Below are 20,025 nucleotides of genomic sequence, written 5' to 3' on the forward strand. Positions count from 1 at the left end.
TACAAACAGAGGTATGAGGGAAGTAGGCATTCAACAATTCACTTTGGGGGACACAGTTCAATGTGAAATGCTACCACTGCTTGGTAAGAGACAATAGTATTTAAAATCTAAAATTAGAGCCTTATTTTTAAAAGAATATTTCTAGGATTAAGATCTAGTGGATTAATACGTGTGTGAGTACATATAATGTATATAACGTATATAGAGAATACTGTAATAATCTATTGTCTTATTAATGTTTTAATTTTTAAATAAGTAGAAGACAGAACTTATGCATTGATTTCTACCTCCATTTACTAAAAAACATTGCTCAAAGTTTACACAGTATAGAGTGTCAACGCTAAATAAAAACTATATGTTATATACATTTGTTCTCTTTTTGATAGAAACTAACATTTTATTCTAAAATACAAAATTAACATTTTATAAATTTTATAAATGTTTTCTCAATGTTTGTGTATGTATCAAAGACAATGTTGCATAAAATATTAAGATACATTGAGCTTTAATGGCAAACTAGTTGGTTTCCCTTGCTCTTCTACTTTTTTATTAAGTATCTCTTGAAATCATTCAGGGTTTAAGTTAAATGTTAATCTACAAACCTTACCTTTGGCCTGTGGTTAATAAATTTTTCCAAGTTTGCCAAGCTAATAAGTAGTGAGCCCAGACTCAAACCCAGTACATCTGATTACCAAGGTCACACAATTTCTTAAAATTATTCTGCCTCCTATGTTGCATTAAAAGTCACTTTACAATTTTAAACATATTGTTGCCAATAAAATTTGTTTTCATTTCTTAATGTTATGGATGTTTCAACTAGAAGTTGAGCCAACCCCCATCATAGTATGACATTAATTAGCTCATCTATACATTGATAATTACAATTACTAGGTGATAATTTTGGAGTATAGAATAATGGCGAACACCAAATTAAGTGATATGTGACATGATATCTAGTTCTAGATGTGTCACTTGATATAAATGATCATTAATATAATTTTGGGCAAATCCCTTACCTTTTTGAATAAGAAACTATCAAATTAGGCATAACAACCCTGATACTTACAATCACAAAAAAAATTTTAGCCTCACATTAGCTATATAAAACAATTGCGAAATACCATAGACTCAGCACTCACTAACTGATAATTAGCCATATATATCTATGATAGTCTTAAATTTATCTGAACAAAAATCTCCCCAATATTATTCTAAAATATTATTTTTGCAAACTTTGTTTAAAGATTTATTTTTTTTATTTATACAACAGCTGGGGTACAGGCCAGAGGTGCGGGAGGGTGAGAAGATTCACCAGAGACAGAGTCGGGAGCAGAACAGGTGGATCTACTGAAACACACCGCTGAGGGGAGCAGCAGGCAAAACAGGAGAGGTCTGCTGCGCCATGCGGGAATCTTCCTGGCTGGCCAGGAATTGAACCCGCACTGCAGGGGCTGTGGACAGCTTCACAGCGCTATACTCAACCCATTGTGCCATCAGGGAGGCCCCTATTTTTGCAAACTTTTATTGAAAATTAAATTCATCCTGCTGTTAACAAATTACTGCTCTATTAAAAATCATATGAGGGCCTCCCCTGGTGGCGCAGCGGTTGAGTTCTGGGCTGCGAAGCTGCCTGTAGCCTCTGCAGCGCTGGTTCGATCCCGGCCACCAGTGAGGGTCCCACATGGCGCACAGACCTCTCCTGCTGCCCGCTGCTCCCCTCAGCAGTGTATTTTATCAGTCTGCCTGTTCTGTTCCCCGCTCTGGCTCTGGTGAATTCTCTCACCCTCCCGTGCTTCTGACTGTACCTAGTGCTTGTATAAATAAATAAATAAATAAATATATCTTAAAAAAAAAAATAAAAATCATATGAAAGAAGATTACCAGAGATTTAAGTGTTATGTAACATGGTGGCAGGTGTGGTAACATACATCTGAAGAGGTCCATACCTATACCTCTGAAGCACATCCTCATTGTAAACCAATGTTTTCTCAAAAAAAAAAAAATATGTCTAGGGACCATGTCTAGGCAACTGACCTTTTTAAATGAGTGTTGGCAGCTAAGACTGAGAATAACTCCTCTAGTCAGAGAAGACTCCTGTTAAAAATTAACTTTATATGTATGTTTTTTCAGTCTTCATAGTAATAATTACTATGCTAGCTGTATAAACTTTAAGATAAGAATGTTGCTTCTAAAATATTTTAACACCATCAAAGTAAATTGGATTAATCCCTTGCCTTATATATTTGATTCAGAATTTAGTAACCCATCAGGTCATTAAAAAGATATGATTATGGGGGCCTCCCCAGTGGTGCAGCGGTTGAGCGCTGGGTTGCGAAGTTGCCCGCAGCCTCTGCAGCGCTGGTTCGATCCCCATCCGACAGGCAAGGGTCCCACATAGTGCGCAGACCTCTCCTGCTGCCCACTGCTCCCCTCAGCAGTGTACTTTGTCACTCTGCCTGTTCTACTCTCTGCTCTAACTCTGGTGAATTCTCTCACCCTCCTGTGCTTCTGACTGTACCCAGTGCTTGTATAAATAAATAAATAAATCTTTTTTAAAAATATGATTATGATTTGCTTTCTTGTACAACTATGGAGGTAAATGTGGCATGAAACTTAAGGGAGTATTTTTTTCTCAATTATGTGTTACAACTTTAAAACAGAATATTATACAATCTTTACTGTTCAACGGAAAACATAACACTCTTTAGCATAGAACAAAGTAAGATTCTGGATTCCTATATTATATAGATTATGGTGTAAAACAACTTAAATAATATTCTTATATAAAGAAATTAAATAAATAGAAAGAGGAAATAAACTAGGAAACTCTATGTTTTCATATGTGCTATGTCTAAATAGAATCAATACACACTGTCAGTTCCTAGGTTGAAAATAGTTTCTTAGCAGGTATCACAAATGATTTCTATAACCTAAAGTTGCCAAACATGGACAATAAAATAAGGCATGAGATAAATCAACATGATCATTAGCACTTGAATACCCATCAAGCAATTTGTCCAAAATTATACAAAAGCCCTAAATAAGAACGTGTAAGCTGATCAAATAATGGTTCAGATCAAATAATAGTACAGATTTTCATGTTTAAATAATTGAAAGTATTTTTATAAAATTTTGCAATCATGGGATCATACTTGCATATTGTCCCCACTGAACCTCAAGTTTAAGAACACCAATTTTTCCACTAGAAAAAAGCCAAAAATTTCCAAGTTCTTAAACAAAGCCCCATTGTGGCACTATCATGCCTCTATTGTGAAGCATGGATCAGACCTATCTATTGTTTCAGACTACAATCAGTAAATATCAGTGGAAAATAGGCAAAAAATGGTCCTCATGTAAATAAGTGGAAATTAAAGGCATCTGGAAGAGAGGCAATATCTTCATTGTGTAACTTACATATACTGTGCTTAAAAAGCATGATAATAGGTCAGAAGGAGAAAAAGACATGTTAGGAGTCCATTATTTCAATCACTAGTCTCTTTCAATGTCATAAATAATCACAGCTATAATACTGAACAGCTCTGTTCATTGAAGAGAATAAAAGCCATGATGAAATCTCAACAGCCTTTCCTTTGTAGCCAGAAATCAACCACAAAGGCACAGGTCACACTGTGGCTATCGGTGGATGTGAGATGTTTTGCAAATGGATGGGGAAAATTATGGGAATCACATAGTGCTCTAAGAAGTGCTCCTGAAAAGACAGAAACAATGGAGAAGTATATGGCTAAGCATGAGGCTGGGCTTTCAAAGAGCTGAGTCTTTTGTCTCACTCCTCGCCAATTCTTACAGGAAAGACTCCAGTAGATACAAGGTTAGCTATTCATATGTCTATGTCTCCTGGCTAGATTTTGAGCTGCTTGGGTTAAGAATGATCTCCTAGCATGCCACTTCTTTATGATCTTTTGTTGAATTAAATGCAACTTCACATGCCAGTGTGAGTCACGCTGCCCTTCACAGAGAGGTCTAGATTTAGGAAGAGAGCATAGGATGAGTGCTTTGAAATGACAGAAGTCTGCTGATCTCAGCGACAGCTTCACTTCTTGTCCCTGACTCCATATCCTCAGAAATGAGTTGTCTGAGCTGGGGAAACACATAAATAGCATGAAGCTGATTTGTCTTGAAATTGATATATCTATTTAAATACAGCTTAATTTTATTAGCCTATTAATTACAATTTTTGACCATGGAAGATACCATGTAGAGCAATGCCAAGCTGGTCTGGATAGTAAAATTAGGGAAATATTGAAAACATAGTCATCTTCAACTCTTTCATCTCAGGAAACCTAATAAACACTGAAGAAAATAATTTTGAGATAAAAATCTGATCCTTGTGGATACAGCACTTTAGTACAAGTTGGGTTTCCAAACAACTGTAAGGTCTTACAGCTAACGATTTCAGTGATTTATCAGTTACACTTTCAAATTAATCTGGGATCAAATAAAAAATGACAGGGTTAGAGTAGCAAAAAGGAAAGAAGTGATTGTCTGTATAGCTACAGCATACTGATACACATTTTCTGAATTATTTAAAAAATTTATCATACCAGTCTAGTTCTAGCCATGCATCCCCCCTTCAGACTGTCTAGTAAACAGACATTTTATACTGTATTCAAGAAGATGCATGTCCTCATTAGAACTATTTTTCAGTCAATTTCTGTTGTGTCAACTCATGATTAGCCACACTAATGAACAGAAGTAATGGCACAGAAAATTCTATGTGGAGAAATCCAAATCAATTTATTTTTGGCATCAACATGCTTTCTTTAATTTTACAGCAGATTTACCATCACCCAAATTGTTTTACTCACATTTACTTGAAACCATTATATTTTCCCAAAGCCTCTATTTTAGTGATTTAAAAAAGTGGAAAGCTCTGACTAGTGGAAGAAAAATTACATGACTTGAAAACTTGGTCACAGCTAACCCAGAAGGTAGATGAGCTCTATATGAATCATTACTTGATTTTTCCTAGAAGCAAATTTGCAGATACAAATATTTATGTTTGTGTGTGTAAATATGTACCTATATTTATGCATGTATATACACATCTATGTAGATATGTAGGTGGTTTTGTGCTGAGAAATTATGTCATTTTTATCCTGAAGGGTATTATGAAATGGTAATTAATATTTCTTGAGTGGTATTTTAATTTCTGTATATTTTGTGGCACATTCTATAGAAATGGATGCACAGTGCAATTTTATTTTTCTTTTAGATTTATTTTTATTTATACAAGAACTGGGGTACAGGCCAGAGGCATGGGAAAGTGAGAGGATTCACCAGAGACAGAGTGGGAAGCAGAACAGGCAATCAAAGACACTGCTGAGGGGAGCAGCAGGCGAGGCAGGAGAGGTCTGCTGAGCCATGTGGGTATCTCCCTGGCTGGCCGGGAATAGAACCCGTGCTGCAGAGGCTGCAGACAGCTTCACAGCACGGTGCTCAAAATGCAGCGCCACCAGGGAGACCCACAGTGCAATTTTAAATGAGTAAGGTAAAATATTATAAACATCAATGTAAAAAGTGGAATATTTTAAGGTCACCTTTTTTTACTCTTCTCATAAAATATGCAAATACAATCAACGTATAGAAATATTGTATCAATGTCCACATGCCAAAACTAAATATATTTAAAATTATAACTATTCATAAAAAGTATTCCCAATGGTTTTATGTTCAACAGTTCTATCAGGTTTTGATTATAATATTTAATGGAAATTATATTGGAATCAGAGAAAACTAGAAGCATCAGCAATGAACACATCTCAAGTCAACTTTATCCTAGTGATGCATTGTCTTATCTAGAGCTAGATGAGAACAGCACAATTTTTCTTACTCCTCAGTATGGTCTACAAATGCGTTGGTTCATATGACTCAAAACCAAAAAGAAGTAGAAAACAAACTTTCCTCAATTAAAATTTTCCACTTTTTAATATATAACTTTCTCACATATATTTATCAAATTTCTATGCTCAACCAATCAAAACTCATGGTATGAATATCAATTATAGTTTCATTAAAAAAAAAAAAACAAAACCACAGAGTCTGATAATCTAGGAGATATTATTTTTAAACATAGAAACAAAGCTGACAGCTGTTTCTAATGTTCATTCAAGTAAATATTTATTTTTACAGCATCAACTTCAAAGCCCTATTATTAAGCCATCATTCCATTTTAGGGCAATCATATGCACAAACAGTACCACATAGTAGTTAGCAAACAGGCTCAAGACTCAGACTGCCTGGGTTCAAATCCTGACTCTGCATCTTTGTAGAGACATGGCTTTGCATGTCTTCAAGGTCTCACCTTCCTCACCTACCTGCCAGAGTTAGTGTGAAAATTAAACAAATATATTGAATACTTTGAATAGTAACTGATACAGGGCAATATAAACATCAGCTATTATATCATAATATAATATATAATATAATATATAATACAATATATTATATATTATTATATATTATATAATATATAATTTATTATATAATAATATATAATATATTATATATTATATTATAATAATATATTATAATATTATATAATGATATTATATAATATATAATACATATAATACATTATATACATTATATACATATAATGATATCTCTGATATCATTATTGGCATATTAATAGATTAAAAAAGGTTTTGTAAAATTAAAGAAAATCTAAGAGAATATCAGGATTTGTAAGTTTCCTATAGCAAACTTTTATTTTTTTATTTTTAACAAGAGATAAATTGCTGTTCAACACATTCTCTCCTTTTCTCTCTCTCTCACACACACACTCACACACACACACACACCACACACACAGAGATAAAAAATCTAAAGCAACTTTATTGTAACTGGATGCACCATATCTGGCAAATTTAAGTATTAACATCCATTTCATATATAACTCTGATTTTTTCAAGGTTTATAATTCTGCCATAATAATTTATTTCCCAAGAAAGCTTGTGGATATAATCTAGTCTCTAGGTCATTATTTTCTCATTACCTGTCTCTTAGTGCATTTGGTTTGATTTATTAATTACCAATCAAAATTACTTTTTAAAAATTTTAAATGCAGATTCTGCAAATAAATACACTGGATAATTATCTGATTACACTTGAACATGTTTGAAAACTGGAAGAAGTGATTTGTGTCAACTACTAAAAATGAGTATGTAAAATTTCAGCAGTCCAAATTGGTTATCTAAGATACATTTCTAAAGGAAAAGATAATCATGCCTAACAAACTTATTTTAAACATATTATACTGCAATGAAAGTAATTATTACATGAATGTTCCCATTCACAAAAACTCTGTTTAGTATTTTTAACTCCAATCAGACATTTAAACACAGTGATTATAACAAAGTAACAGATTTTAATTTAAAATAATTAGATTCTTACCCTGATCAAAGGCTTTTCCTGGACTCCAAGTGCGGAAATAATCATCCTAAGGGGGAAAATAATGTGAATTGAGTGTATATGAGTAAATAAAAAGTAGACATTCAAATAAAATCTAAAATAAAATGTGAAATACAGAAGTTGAATACAAACCTCTACTTCCTGCAATGGCAAGCAGCAAATTATAAAAAAATAAATAAATAAAAAAGGAACAAGAGAAAAACAATAGTTATCACAAGGGAACACATTGTTTACATGCTACAGAAATGTCTTTCAATATTATATTCATTTTCGGGGTAAGTTGATGTTGACTATGATTTAACCATTTTTTGGTTGCCACTTCACCTAAATATGATAATGCAATACTTTATATTGCAATTCAATGTGCAATATGACATGCAGATAATGACCCTAATCTAATAAGCTATAAAAGTATCTTACCAGTTTTCAATTATACAACTTCATTTTCCACTAGCACAATGGTAAATAGAACCATTAAAACAATGGAAGAAATACCAACTGATTCTGCAGTAGAGCGTACAGTATATATATACTTTATGCAAATGACTCACTTGTTAATATCTAAGTGGTTCATCAAAATACAATTGGTAGTTTGAAAAAAATGCACACCTGATTAAATCTGGCTACAGGTTATATCTTGGATATGAAAAAGAATCATTACAATCTATTTACCATATACTTAGTAAATACAGCTATATAATACTAAAGTGGGACAATGTATACTAAAAGTTTTTAATAAGCCAACTCAAATTGACTAACTTTATTTTAATTACTGCTTTTACTACACTAAAAATCTTGCAAAAACACCTCATACATATCATGTTTTATGATAAATGGGATCTATTTGTTCAAATTAATAAACTATTTTCACTATAGTAAGAAAAAGCTGCCTGTGATGGTGCATTCTTAATTTAAGCATTCCTATTCGATAGTCTTCAAATCACTAAAGTTAGTTTGCTGTAAAGCCACAAAACATAGGGAATCCAAAAAAATCACAGAGATTCCTTGACTCTTTTTCCAAAACTCTTTGCTAATATTCTCTGATATACAAAACAGGAAAAGTGGTGCATATTTTTTTTTAAAGATTTATTTATTTATTTATACAAGCACTGGGTACAGTCAGAAGCGCGGGAGGGTGAGAGAATTCACCAGAGCCAGAGCGGGGAGCAGAGCAGGCAGACTGACAAAATACACTGCTGAGGGTAGCAGCGTGCGTGGCAGGAGAGGTCTGTTGCGCCATGTGAGACCCTCACTGGCGGCTGGGGATCGAACTGGTGCTGTAGAGGCTGCGGGCAGCTTCGCAGCCCAGCGCTCAACCGCTGCACCACCAGGGGAGACCCATTTGTGGTACACATTTTAATTATGGGAGTAAAAACTCTTCTCTATATAAAAAATTAAGTTGTCACAAATGTTTTTCCTTATTGTGAGTAATCATTCATCATTGTTCTGCAAATGCCCTCACTAACTTCAAATGAGAGGAAAGGGAAAAAAAAAAAACCAGAAAAACATCTCTGTCAGTTTTGCATTTATGTTGAGATAGGATTATATTAGGAGAGGGGTGAGTTATGACAACCCATGTGAATAGGTCCTGCACTGAAATATTAGCTAGGATCAAATTGAGGGAGGGTAATACCTTGTAAAATTAAATAAATCCTGATTTATATCTTTTAACAAATCTTTAAAGTAAACAATTGTAGCATGATAGAATTCTTGGAAAACTAAGTTTTCAAAGCAAATTAAATTATTCCACACAGTTCCAAAACTTTAACTTAGTATCATAACACACTCATTTAATAACATTGACTTTTTGAAATTATATATTATTGCTTGATGACAATGACAATTATTCATTCCAAACATGAACAGCACCTAACTAGGATAGATATGGAAACACGAATACTTAATTTTAAGCCTGGCTTTTACTTTTTAGTTGTATCACCTTAGAAGAGTTGATGTTCTAAACTTCAGATCATGTGATTAAAGTTGATAATACCCTATCTATCTGGTAAGGCTACTATAGGGATTGGTTATCAAAATACAAACCATCACATATTATTTGGACAAAAGAAGAGGCTAAAACATACTTGCTAACGAAAAGGACCATGGTCATCTCAGTATATTTGGGCAACATCAGTATAGACTAGCTCTCACTACTGCTGACAAAGTCCTTGGTTGTTTTTGTATTTTTTTCAAGAAGCATGGACTCTTCATAATATTTTTTAAAGTGATGTCCAAAAACTGCCTCTCACACCAATGTCAAATATTAGATGCAATGAACTTTCTAAAAGCCACATTTACAGCTATAGTTAGTACAACAAAGGCACGTGTTTCTGCCATCACCTTAGACTATTCTGAAGTGTTATAATTACCAACAGCATCACCCAAGAAAAATTGGGTAAACTATATTGCAATAGTGACTCCCTCCATATAAAATATCACAGAACTCTAGAAAGATTGGATTTGATGTACAACTGACATTGTTAGCAATGAAATCTGATAACCAGAAACAACATTTGACACAATGTTTGCAATACTCAAAATAGGTACAGATTATCAACAATAAAGTGGACATATCTTTAAAAAGAATATGGTGGTAAAATCTAAACTCATCCACATTTAATGAGCTTCATCAGAATAATTATGTTGGGTTATTTTGAAACCATAGCTATATGATAATCTATAAACATAATGTAAAACAGGAGCCTGGTTCTTTGGGCTACATCAAGGACAATGTGGACATCTGGCATCTTGGGATCTGATACAGTATGGAAAAGCAAAATAGTTTGCCTATTGACTATTTTTAGATTTTTTGTGTGTGTTCTCATGTTCCTAGACATTTTTTTTTTTCTGAAAATGGATTCAACTCATTAAATCTTAGGAATTTTGCCAGGATGAGAAATAAAACTATGTTCACATAAGTGTTCATTCAAGCACAATTTCTTTTGTCTCAAAAAGCTTTGTGTGAATACTGGTTGTTTTCAGGCTTCAATTAGATTCAAAATAAGTCAACCAGGAATTTCGAAAATAATTGCAAGAAATATCCCCAATCAGAAAAATTTGGGTTCAAATGACAGTAACTAAGCCTTACATTTCTAAAAGGCAAAGCTGGATCTTGTCACTCATGTTGCAAAGTTTACAGTGGTGAATTGGAGTGGCTGCAAGAATTTCACACTGTACCTGTTCCAATTTCTTATATTTAAAAGAATGATGTTTGCTAATTTTCCAGAAGACAGTCTGCATAAAATTTTTGATTTGTGTATTATTGTTTTAAACATTTTCATCATAGTTTTAATTCTCTAATAAATATAAATGAAATGCATATTTAAAGTTGAGCTCAGTTTCTCCATGTTGGCGTTATAGATATTTAAGGCAGACAATTCTTTATGGAATTGGGAGGCAAGGGCAGGACTGTGCATTGCAGCTATTTAGCAGCTTCTCTGGTCTCTACCCTTAAGATACCAATGATGGGCATCCCTCCCTTGACCTCTCACTAGGTGTGACAAACAGAAATGTCACCAAATATTGCCTATCATCCCTTGGGAAGGAAAATCACCTACAGGAGGGCCACTAATGTAAGATTATTGGAAAATACAGAAAGACAAATGAATCAAAAGATCTTATCACAAAGGACGCTAGCAGCAACAGATTTTCCTCCAGGAATGTTTTATAATAGCAAAATAATATTATATATCCAATTATATATCCAATTTTATGGCCAAGTTATTTGTGTAATACTTTATTGAGAACATTTTATAATTCTATTAAAACCTTTTGTCAAAATATTTAATGACTGCCTAATATCGTTTAGTGTTGATTGACCATATTTTAGTAAACTTTTTATTTCTGTTTTCATATTGCTTATAATATTTTGCTGTAATAAGTGACTCATACATAAATGTCTAAGTATCTATTTTTCATAAACATCAGTTATTAGTTTCGGAAGGTAATTAGTGGGTATAAATACCATGGCCAAGTAGAGAAATTAGTCTCCTATGACAAGAAAAAAAGGCTTTGTTCAGATGAAGTAGATCAGAAGAATAAGTTTATATCCAAAGTTCAATTGTTTGATTCACTCATTCACTGCTACATCTGTAATGATAAATTCTCCCATTGCCTGAAGGAAAAACATGGATTGGCAAACTAGGTCAGGGATTAGTTAAGCATCCTGGCATTGGGAGAATCTTGATGCTCAAAAACTCTACAACAGATGAACATACAAAGGGAAATAGGCACCTTTAAGACACAGAAACTGTGTGACATAATTATAACATGAGACATAAAACAATCCTTTAGATGACACATTGTAAAAATAAAAGAGTGTTAAACAGTGATGATTTACAATGGTGGATACTTCTGATATAACACACTCACATTCTGAAAATATGATGTCTAATTCAGGGTGGTATGTAGAATTTTATGAAAATCTATATAGCAAAATAGTTTAGGTGGTGATATACAGACCTCTGCCTTCTCTGTCATAAGTATATAATCAGAATAGCTAGGATTTTAATACTGCAACTTAGTATATTGTTATCCATTTGAAATATATACACATGTACCACATTTGTTGATGAATATATATATATGCTGATGTATGTAAATATCTATGTGTGTGTTTATTTATTTTTAAATATTTATTTATTTATTTATACAAGAACAGGGGTACAGGCCAGATTTGAGGGAGGGTGAGAGGATTCACCAGAGACAGAGCAGGAAACAGAACACGCAGACTGACGAAATACACTGCTGAGGGGAGCAGAAGGTGCAACAGGAGAAGTCTGCCACGCCCTGTTGGACCCTCTCCGGCTGGCCAGGATTGCACCGGCACTTCAGAGGCTGTGGACAGCTTCACAGCGGCAGCCGCCTGTGCCACCAGGGGAGGCCCATGTGTGTATTTAAATAGATGGGTATATTGCTAAGATATTTCATTAGTGTCTGTCTATAACATTTAAATTATAACAAATGAACTAAATAGTTTAGTTATATGAGACATCTCACATATAGGTACTTGACTGTGTGGTGGACTCTTAATAGTGAATCCTCAGGTGCATATGGATGTCATTCTCCATTCTTCTCTAGGAGTCTCTTAATTATCCACTGACATCACTTCTCTTTCTGGACTTTTCATTCATTCCTTACTACCCATCAATTACCTCACTTCACTCTTGCCCAAGTGACTGCTAATACCTTTTCCCACAAGCGAGGAAGAAACAAAAGGTTTCCAATTCTCAAATTCTACCCAAATAGAACACATCTGAAATGACTAAGAATGCTTTTGGTCCCTAAATATCTTCAGGAAAAGAAAGATTGTGCCAAAGTCGCACACTGGAAAATGCCATTTATTTCCAAAAGTAAGTAAATCAATAAAATGTTTAAATTTGGAGGAAATATAAAATCAGGAAGAAACCTGATTTCAAACTTTCTACAACAGTTACAGCCATGCATCACTTATAATGGGGATATGTTCTGAGAAATGCTTCATTAGGCATTTTGTCTTTGTGTGAAGGTTATAATTATGGGATATAATTACACCATCATAAATGGTATAGACTATGACACACCTAGGTAATACTTAGCAATCATATATGTGGTCTTTCTTTCTTAACAGAAACTTGCTTTGCAGCACACAGCTGTATATTTTTAATTCAAATCTCCAGAGTTAAAGCAAATAACTTCATTAATCTTGTTATATGTACACAAAAATATAAATAGGATGATGATGATTATATGAATTTATGATGACATGGAGAGGTAAGTTTCCTAGGATTTCTGTATTTTGTGATTATGTACTGAAAACCATCCATTCAAAACTTCAAATTATCCCTACTAACACTAGCTTTTACTGCTTTCCATGTTTCAATAGCTTAGCCAACTCATGAAGTACTGCTAGTTCTATAAGCTAAAAAATAGCAGTGGAAATATGGTTTTTATGAAATGTGCTATATATTATGACAACCTCATTTACACATCTTACTCTCTTATGGGAAGAATGGGTGGAATAACAGTTAAACCAGTAAATCTCACAAAAGAGGAAACTCCCTGTATGGAAACACTTAGCTCATGATTTTATCTGAAGACAAAGTAAGCTTTATCTGGGTGTAAAGGAATTATCTATATGAGACAAACTATATGTTTCCGGCTCCCACATGTCACATTTATTACCTAAGAAGCACTCATTTTTCCAAGTGATGTTCTAGGACCCTGAATGAATTCATTTATAAAGTATTGGTAAACCCTATATTTTTTAGAGAGCATTTTATGCTCTCTGACTCACCACAGATTAAACACATAAATAAAATAAATTGTACTAAAAAGACAGTGTCACTGGGATAATTCTTCAATTGTCTCTGAAAATCTCTGCAAATAGAGGATAAAAACCTTCTGAATATATGTGGAATATGTGACTTGTAATATTTACATTGATATACAAATCTTATGATTCATTAATATCAGGGAAAGGCAAATAAAATAGCTGTTCTTAATAAACTAAAATGAGGTCTTTCAAATATTAGGAATCTTTGTTAAAACTATGAAAACACTAACACACATAAAGAAATGGAGAAAAACTGACTTGAAGTTACTGCTCACTTACCCTTAACCAAGAATTGTTGTAAATACTCAACTTTCAGTAAAGACTGCAAAATTTAGCTAAACATAGTTCGAAGGGAATGTAACTGGTTTCCCCCAATAAAACTTGAAGCTAGACCCCATAAAAGGAAGGAAAAGACCAGAAAAGGATGAGGTAAACTCCAGGTTGATAGCTGGATATTTTAATAACAAGGGAATTTTACTTATTTAGAATTTGCTTTTCTTATGCAACCACCACACAGGTAGTCCCGTCTAAAAAAATCTTTAGAGTTCATATAGAGGTCTTAAAGTCATGTGGATAATCCAGATGGTCTCAATAACACATTGCCTGCTCAAACTAGAGTCTTTGAAATGACTACAAAAATATAAACAGTGGGCAGAATTTACATTCCAATGACTGGGAAGTGGATTAGTAACTTTGAGTGCCCAGGACTAGGTCCTGAGTCAGTGTGAGGAGACATCCTCTCAATAACCTCTTCCAACAAATGGACTTCAGGAAAGGAGAATGACTTTCAGTGTAGGAGCAAGGATATTTTCCTTCCATGGAATGGTATGATTGTCAGAAAATGAAGGAAAATGTCTATAGAGTTTATCAGCTAGCTGGTGCATAAGACAAATGAAGGGATCCAAAAGTCTTAGTTAGTGGTGGAGTCACAAGATGAAGAATCCGAGATCCCTGAGTCCACACCTGGAGAGAAGCTGCTATGAAAACTACCTGATTGGAACATCCGTATTGGTATTTATAGGAGCAAGAAATAAAACATTTCTAGTGTCAAAAATAATCTGAGAAAGAAAGTGCTTCTAATATTCTTCCTATTTCATAGAGAAGGAAAGTAAAGCAGAAGAGACTAAACCATAAAAGCTCACACAACCAAGAAGTAGAGGTGGCATTTGAAGCTCAGAAGTGTGGCCTGGAGCCTGTGTGCTTAAATATTCCACTCTTCCACAGATCAGCAAATATGGCTCATCATCATATCCATTGTTTTTATAAATAAAGTTTTATTGGAACACAATAACACATCCTTTTACATATTGTCTCTGCTTTGGCACTTGCCATAGCAGAGTGGAGTCATTATAACTGAGACTGTGAAGCTGGTCTTACAAGGAAAAGGACCCCGTACTACTATCCCATACTACTCTGTTCCTCATAAAAGAATGCTTACTAAAAATGAGAAAACATTATTTAGTGAAATATCTATTTCCACATAAATAAACATTTTTGCAGGGAAAAAAAAGTGTGTAAAATGTTTAGAGTTCTGATTCTGTGTGATTGAATCCCAAAATCTTAAAGTCTATAACTTTTCCTACTATTTCGTTTCCCTTTTCTGGTTGGAAATATGTCCTCTAACTTTGAATATAATCTACAGTTGAGCCTACCAAGATATATAATCTAGGACCAAGGGAAAATACAACTTTAAAAATGAAATTTGAAAATTAGAATGCTATTCAAGATATATAGAGAGATAAAATAGAGATAGATATGTATGTATTTGGTACAGCTGGAAAATGGGTATGCCCTATAATATCATGGGCCCCTATTTAAAATTAATACCAAAGGGTAAATTAAAATAAGAGTCAGCGAGGTTCTATGGAAGTTTTTCTCATCTTATAAAACTCAGATTCGGAAAGCACAACATGAGGTACTGTTTAGTTATTAAGGCAATAGTGCAGTATAAATATATGCATATTTATTTCACATTATTTTGGTATGGGTATATTGGTATATAAGAGCATTTTCTTAGTGTTCTTAATTTTAAGCCTGAAAACACTATAAAACTATTTAATATAGTTTAGATATAAGAATATTCATATCATATATATATATAAATTTATATAGTGTATAAATTTAAATTTGTTTTCAGACTAATATATATCATTAGTATATATAAAGGAAATACAGTACTATTCAAAATATAAAGTGGTATTAAGCACCACACTATGAAGCAATCCGCAGCCTCTGCAGCACAAGTTCAAGCCCATGCCAACCAGGGACAGCAACCCACATGGCACAGCAGACCTCTCCTGAATCGCCTGCTGCTTCCCTCAGCAGTGTACCTTGGTCAATTTGCCTGTTCTGTTCCCCACTCTATCTCTAGTGAATCTTCTCACCTCCCCCCCCACCCCGCATGTCTGGCTTGTACTCCAACTCTTGTATGAATAAATAAATAAAATCTTAAAAAAAAGATAAAGTGCTATGTAAACTAGGGAAAAGCTAATCACAAATGAATGCAAAATAATATTTACTTTTTAGAATCTACTAGCTTAAGAAACAAAGGGTGTTTCATTATTAAGTCAAGAATATAATTCTGTGCTTTTTTTCTTCAACAGCAAAAATAAGCTGCTCAGTTTCTATACTGATTGAATAAGAGAAAGGATATATTTGTAAGCAAATTCCAATTTCTTTCCAAATGGGTCCTTTATCATGATTAATACCTGTGAATATCTTTTTGAGCATATCTATTCTTAGGCACAAACCAAAAGCTGTTTTGCTCACATTGAGTTCCCATATTTGTTTTTTAAGATAATTTTTTATTTTCCTTCATTGTTGTTATTACTACCATTTGATTTCATCATATATAAATTGAGATTCTAATGCACAGTTGCTACCATCTATAGTAATAGTGTTACATTCATAGTTCAATGGTTTGTAAAATCATTGAACAAAAGTAAGATTTATTCTTGCCTAGAAGCTTTGTTTTGTGACTATTATCTTCCCTTTCCTTTTCAATATTACAGATAAGACTTTCTAAAAGAATAATCTTTTGCTCAATTCAAAAATGTAATGTAATATATCTGTATCTTCAAGTTTGTCATGATAGTTAAGTCCTAGAGTTTAGATTTCTTAAATTAAAACATTGAAATAACAATGCTACTATTAAAAACAACAGTACAGTATTTTTTAAACATATACCCACTGTAACAAAAAGCCAAAAATAAGTTACAAACCATAGTAAAAATTATATGGAACGTAGAAGATAAAAACGTCTATGTCCCCAGGAGCCCACTTGATTGAGCACTGGTAGAAGATGAGGCAGCCTCCACTCTCTTTTTAGTACAGTTATTTATGATTGCACAAAAAATTATGCCAAAAGTTACATACTTATTCCTTGCTAATTTTTGGACTGTGAATTTCAGTTCCTTGCTGCCACAATTCCAGTTTCTTGCCGCATCAATATCTCCACTGAGGGGCTCACATCATGATTCCCTTCGTGTTAGGATTCCCACAGAGAGTGAAAGAGGATGCACAATATAGAACACAGTCTTTCAAAAGTCAATTCCAGAATAACATCCTATCACCATCACACTGTTTTCTTTGTTAGACATGAATCACTAGATCCAATCCAAATTCAAGCACACCAGCAGGAATACCAATAATGGGGGGGGGTAGTCATTGGGTGTGGAGGTTTGCTATAACAAGAGGACACTAATAACTCTTTTCTACATGTATCACAAAACTACAGTTGATCCTTCAATATGTGTTTGAACTTCAGGGGTCCATTTATTTCTTATAAACAAATGATGTAAACTTGGAGTATTGATCAATAGAATGCTGTGAACTCATTTTCTCTTCCTAATATTTTCTTAAAAATATTTTTTTGTCTCTGGGTTACATTATTCTAAGAGTACTAAATCCATGTTAATCGACAGTTCATATTATTGCTAAGACTTCTGGGAAACAGCAGACTATCAGTATATAAGGCTTTGTAAAGTACCAAGTTATAGGCAGATTTTCAACTGCTTGGGTGGTGTGCAACCCTAAACCTTGCATTTGATCAAGGATCAACTGTACTTCATTTTTCTATTGTCAAGGTTTTCAAGGAAAGAGAATTCAAGTCCCGTTCATCTATCTAACGTTAAGATTCTGTAGACTTCACTGTAGATACTTAGACTAAATCACAGTGTTTCAAGTTATTTTTGGTAAAGAACCAGTTTTATTTTCTCAATCTCTTGCAAAACAAACCTTCCTAGAATACAATGAAACGAATTATTAAAGCTATAAAATGAAAACAAGGACAAACAAAATATGTACAAACCCAAATTAATTACTATTAGAGTTGATCAAACTACATTTTTTTTTGCTATCAAATTGTTATGAACACTTTTTGCAATGCTTACTCTCAATTTCTGCACTATCCAATACAGATTGAATATCAGCTTCAACCTAAGGACCACAATTTAATCACTTATGTGATGCAGAGAGATGGAGTTAGAGACATCCCCTCAACTTCATGCTTCTAAGTTTGCAGGATTTTTCCTTATAATGCTATGAAAAAAGTCACATCTCCAAAAGACATAAAATGTATTTATAATTTAATAGTTGCAATCAAATATTCTGTTTCTTTTTTTCTTTCTCCAGAATGTACAAAAAAACTAAACTTTTTTTTTTGGAATATTGCTCATTAGTGCTAATGTTCAACATACAGTATCTTCTTTTATTGGTGCTCTGTGCTCCTCAGTTATACTTTAATAAGGCCAAATTTTAACTAAGTTTTGAATATTCTGGAAGAAAAGATTAATATTGGTAACCATTATAACATATTTCATATATCTGCTTTCATTTTTTACTAAATTATTGTAGGTGAGTCAACTTATAGAAAGAAGAGGACAGAAAGGAGTGAGGAAAGGTAAAAAGAGGGGTCTTCAACAAACATTCATTTAATATTTTTATGTGTCAGGTAGCAGGGTAAACTCTGGCCACTGAAAGATGAAACACACAGAATTGTCTGTTTCATGTAATGTAGTCTGAAATCATGGTAGCAACATCAAGTAGCTACATACGAAGGATTAAATCTGTCTTAGCCTGATATGAACAGGATCATAATTCACAGTGCAAGAGTTGTAATTTGAAAATGACAGTGATATTTCATTGCTAAAACACTAGCAAAAAAAAAAAAAGACATAGACAGTTTGAGAAGTTTGAGAACAAGCATTTCATTCTATGGGATCATAATGTAAATATGTACTTATGTGTGCCAGCCACCTAATCATAGAGAGTGTGTGTGTGTGTGTGTGTGTGTGTGTGTGTGTGTGTGTGAGAGAGAGAGAGAGAGAGTTTATAAAAGGTTTGGACATGCTGGGAAGAAACCATAATGGGGTTGGTGGTAGAGTGAGAGGCAAGGTATTAAATATAGACAGGCTAACATATTAGAACTACATTTACTAATGCAAGATATATTTTATTCCTTTTCTTCCAGACTCAAACCTTCTAGATCGAAATCTCTAAATGTCTTAGGGTCAACACATGGTTTCCAGAAAAAATCAAGACATTGGTATATTTGGCATATTTACATGAATCATTAAGACTTGCACAGAATCCAGGATCATGGGAATATAACAGGAACAACAACCAGAACCTTTAATACAGTGCTTATTCTATGCCAGTCATCCTTCAAACAGTCTAGTAATCCTGTGATTCAGGTATCATCCTTTCCTTACTGTACATAGAAGGAAGGACTGCTGAGCTAAGTCTCCTGGCCCTGGACTATGAGACGCAGGACTCAAACCTGAACAACCTGCTCATGGAGCCCATTCTCTTAATCATTTTCTTAGTTTCATTTTCTTATTTTTAATTTTATTAGTTAATTTCCAAGTACAAGTAATAATCTGCCGTGTAAAATAATTTAGGAATTCCAACCTAAATTGTTTTGCTCATTAATTTATATAGCAATTATTCATTGTCTACTAAGTTCCAGGTTTCAGCAAGGTAAAATCAGTAGATAGGACAAAATGCCATTGTCTTCTGGAGCAGACAGTCTGATTCTGGGGTAACTGAGCAATATAATTTTATATAATATAAAGATCCCTTTTTCCAAATTTATTCCATTTTTATATTTACAGTTTATTTGTTGCTATAGGGCAAATACAAAAAATAAGAGAGAAACATACCCTAGTTTTTATAAAAGTGTATGTGCAGAAATCTTTCATGCAAGCTCAGAAATGCCATTAATATGTAGAAGAAACATTTGTGAATGTCTGGAGTACATTTTTAAACAGAACTAATGTGCA

The 20,025-nt window shown here is 33.6% G+C and overlaps 1 protein-coding gene across 1 annotated transcript in view; it reads right to left on the bottom strand.

The window, feature by feature from the left end:
• The window catches only part of SPOCK3 (SPARC (osteonectin), cwcv and kazal like domains proteoglycan 3), a 295,465-nt gene that overhangs the window by 175,588 nt on the left and 99,852 nt on the right, over positions 1-20,025 (bottom strand). Inside the window, exon 3 of the mRNA XM_037526414.2 lies at positions 7,414-7,459. Within this exon, the coding sequence (XP_037382311.1) occupies positions 7,414-7,459 (46 nt within the window). The remainder of the gene's footprint in view (positions 1-7,413; positions 7,460-20,025) is intronic.

This window comes from Talpa occidentalis, unplaced genomic scaffold, assembly GCF_014898055.3.
Source record: "Talpa occidentalis isolate TD23 unplaced genomic scaffold, MPIMG_talOcc4v2.1 talOcc4.4, whole genome shotgun sequence".
Taxonomy (NCBI): domain Eukaryota; kingdom Metazoa; phylum Chordata; class Mammalia; order Eulipotyphla; family Talpidae; genus Talpa; species Talpa occidentalis.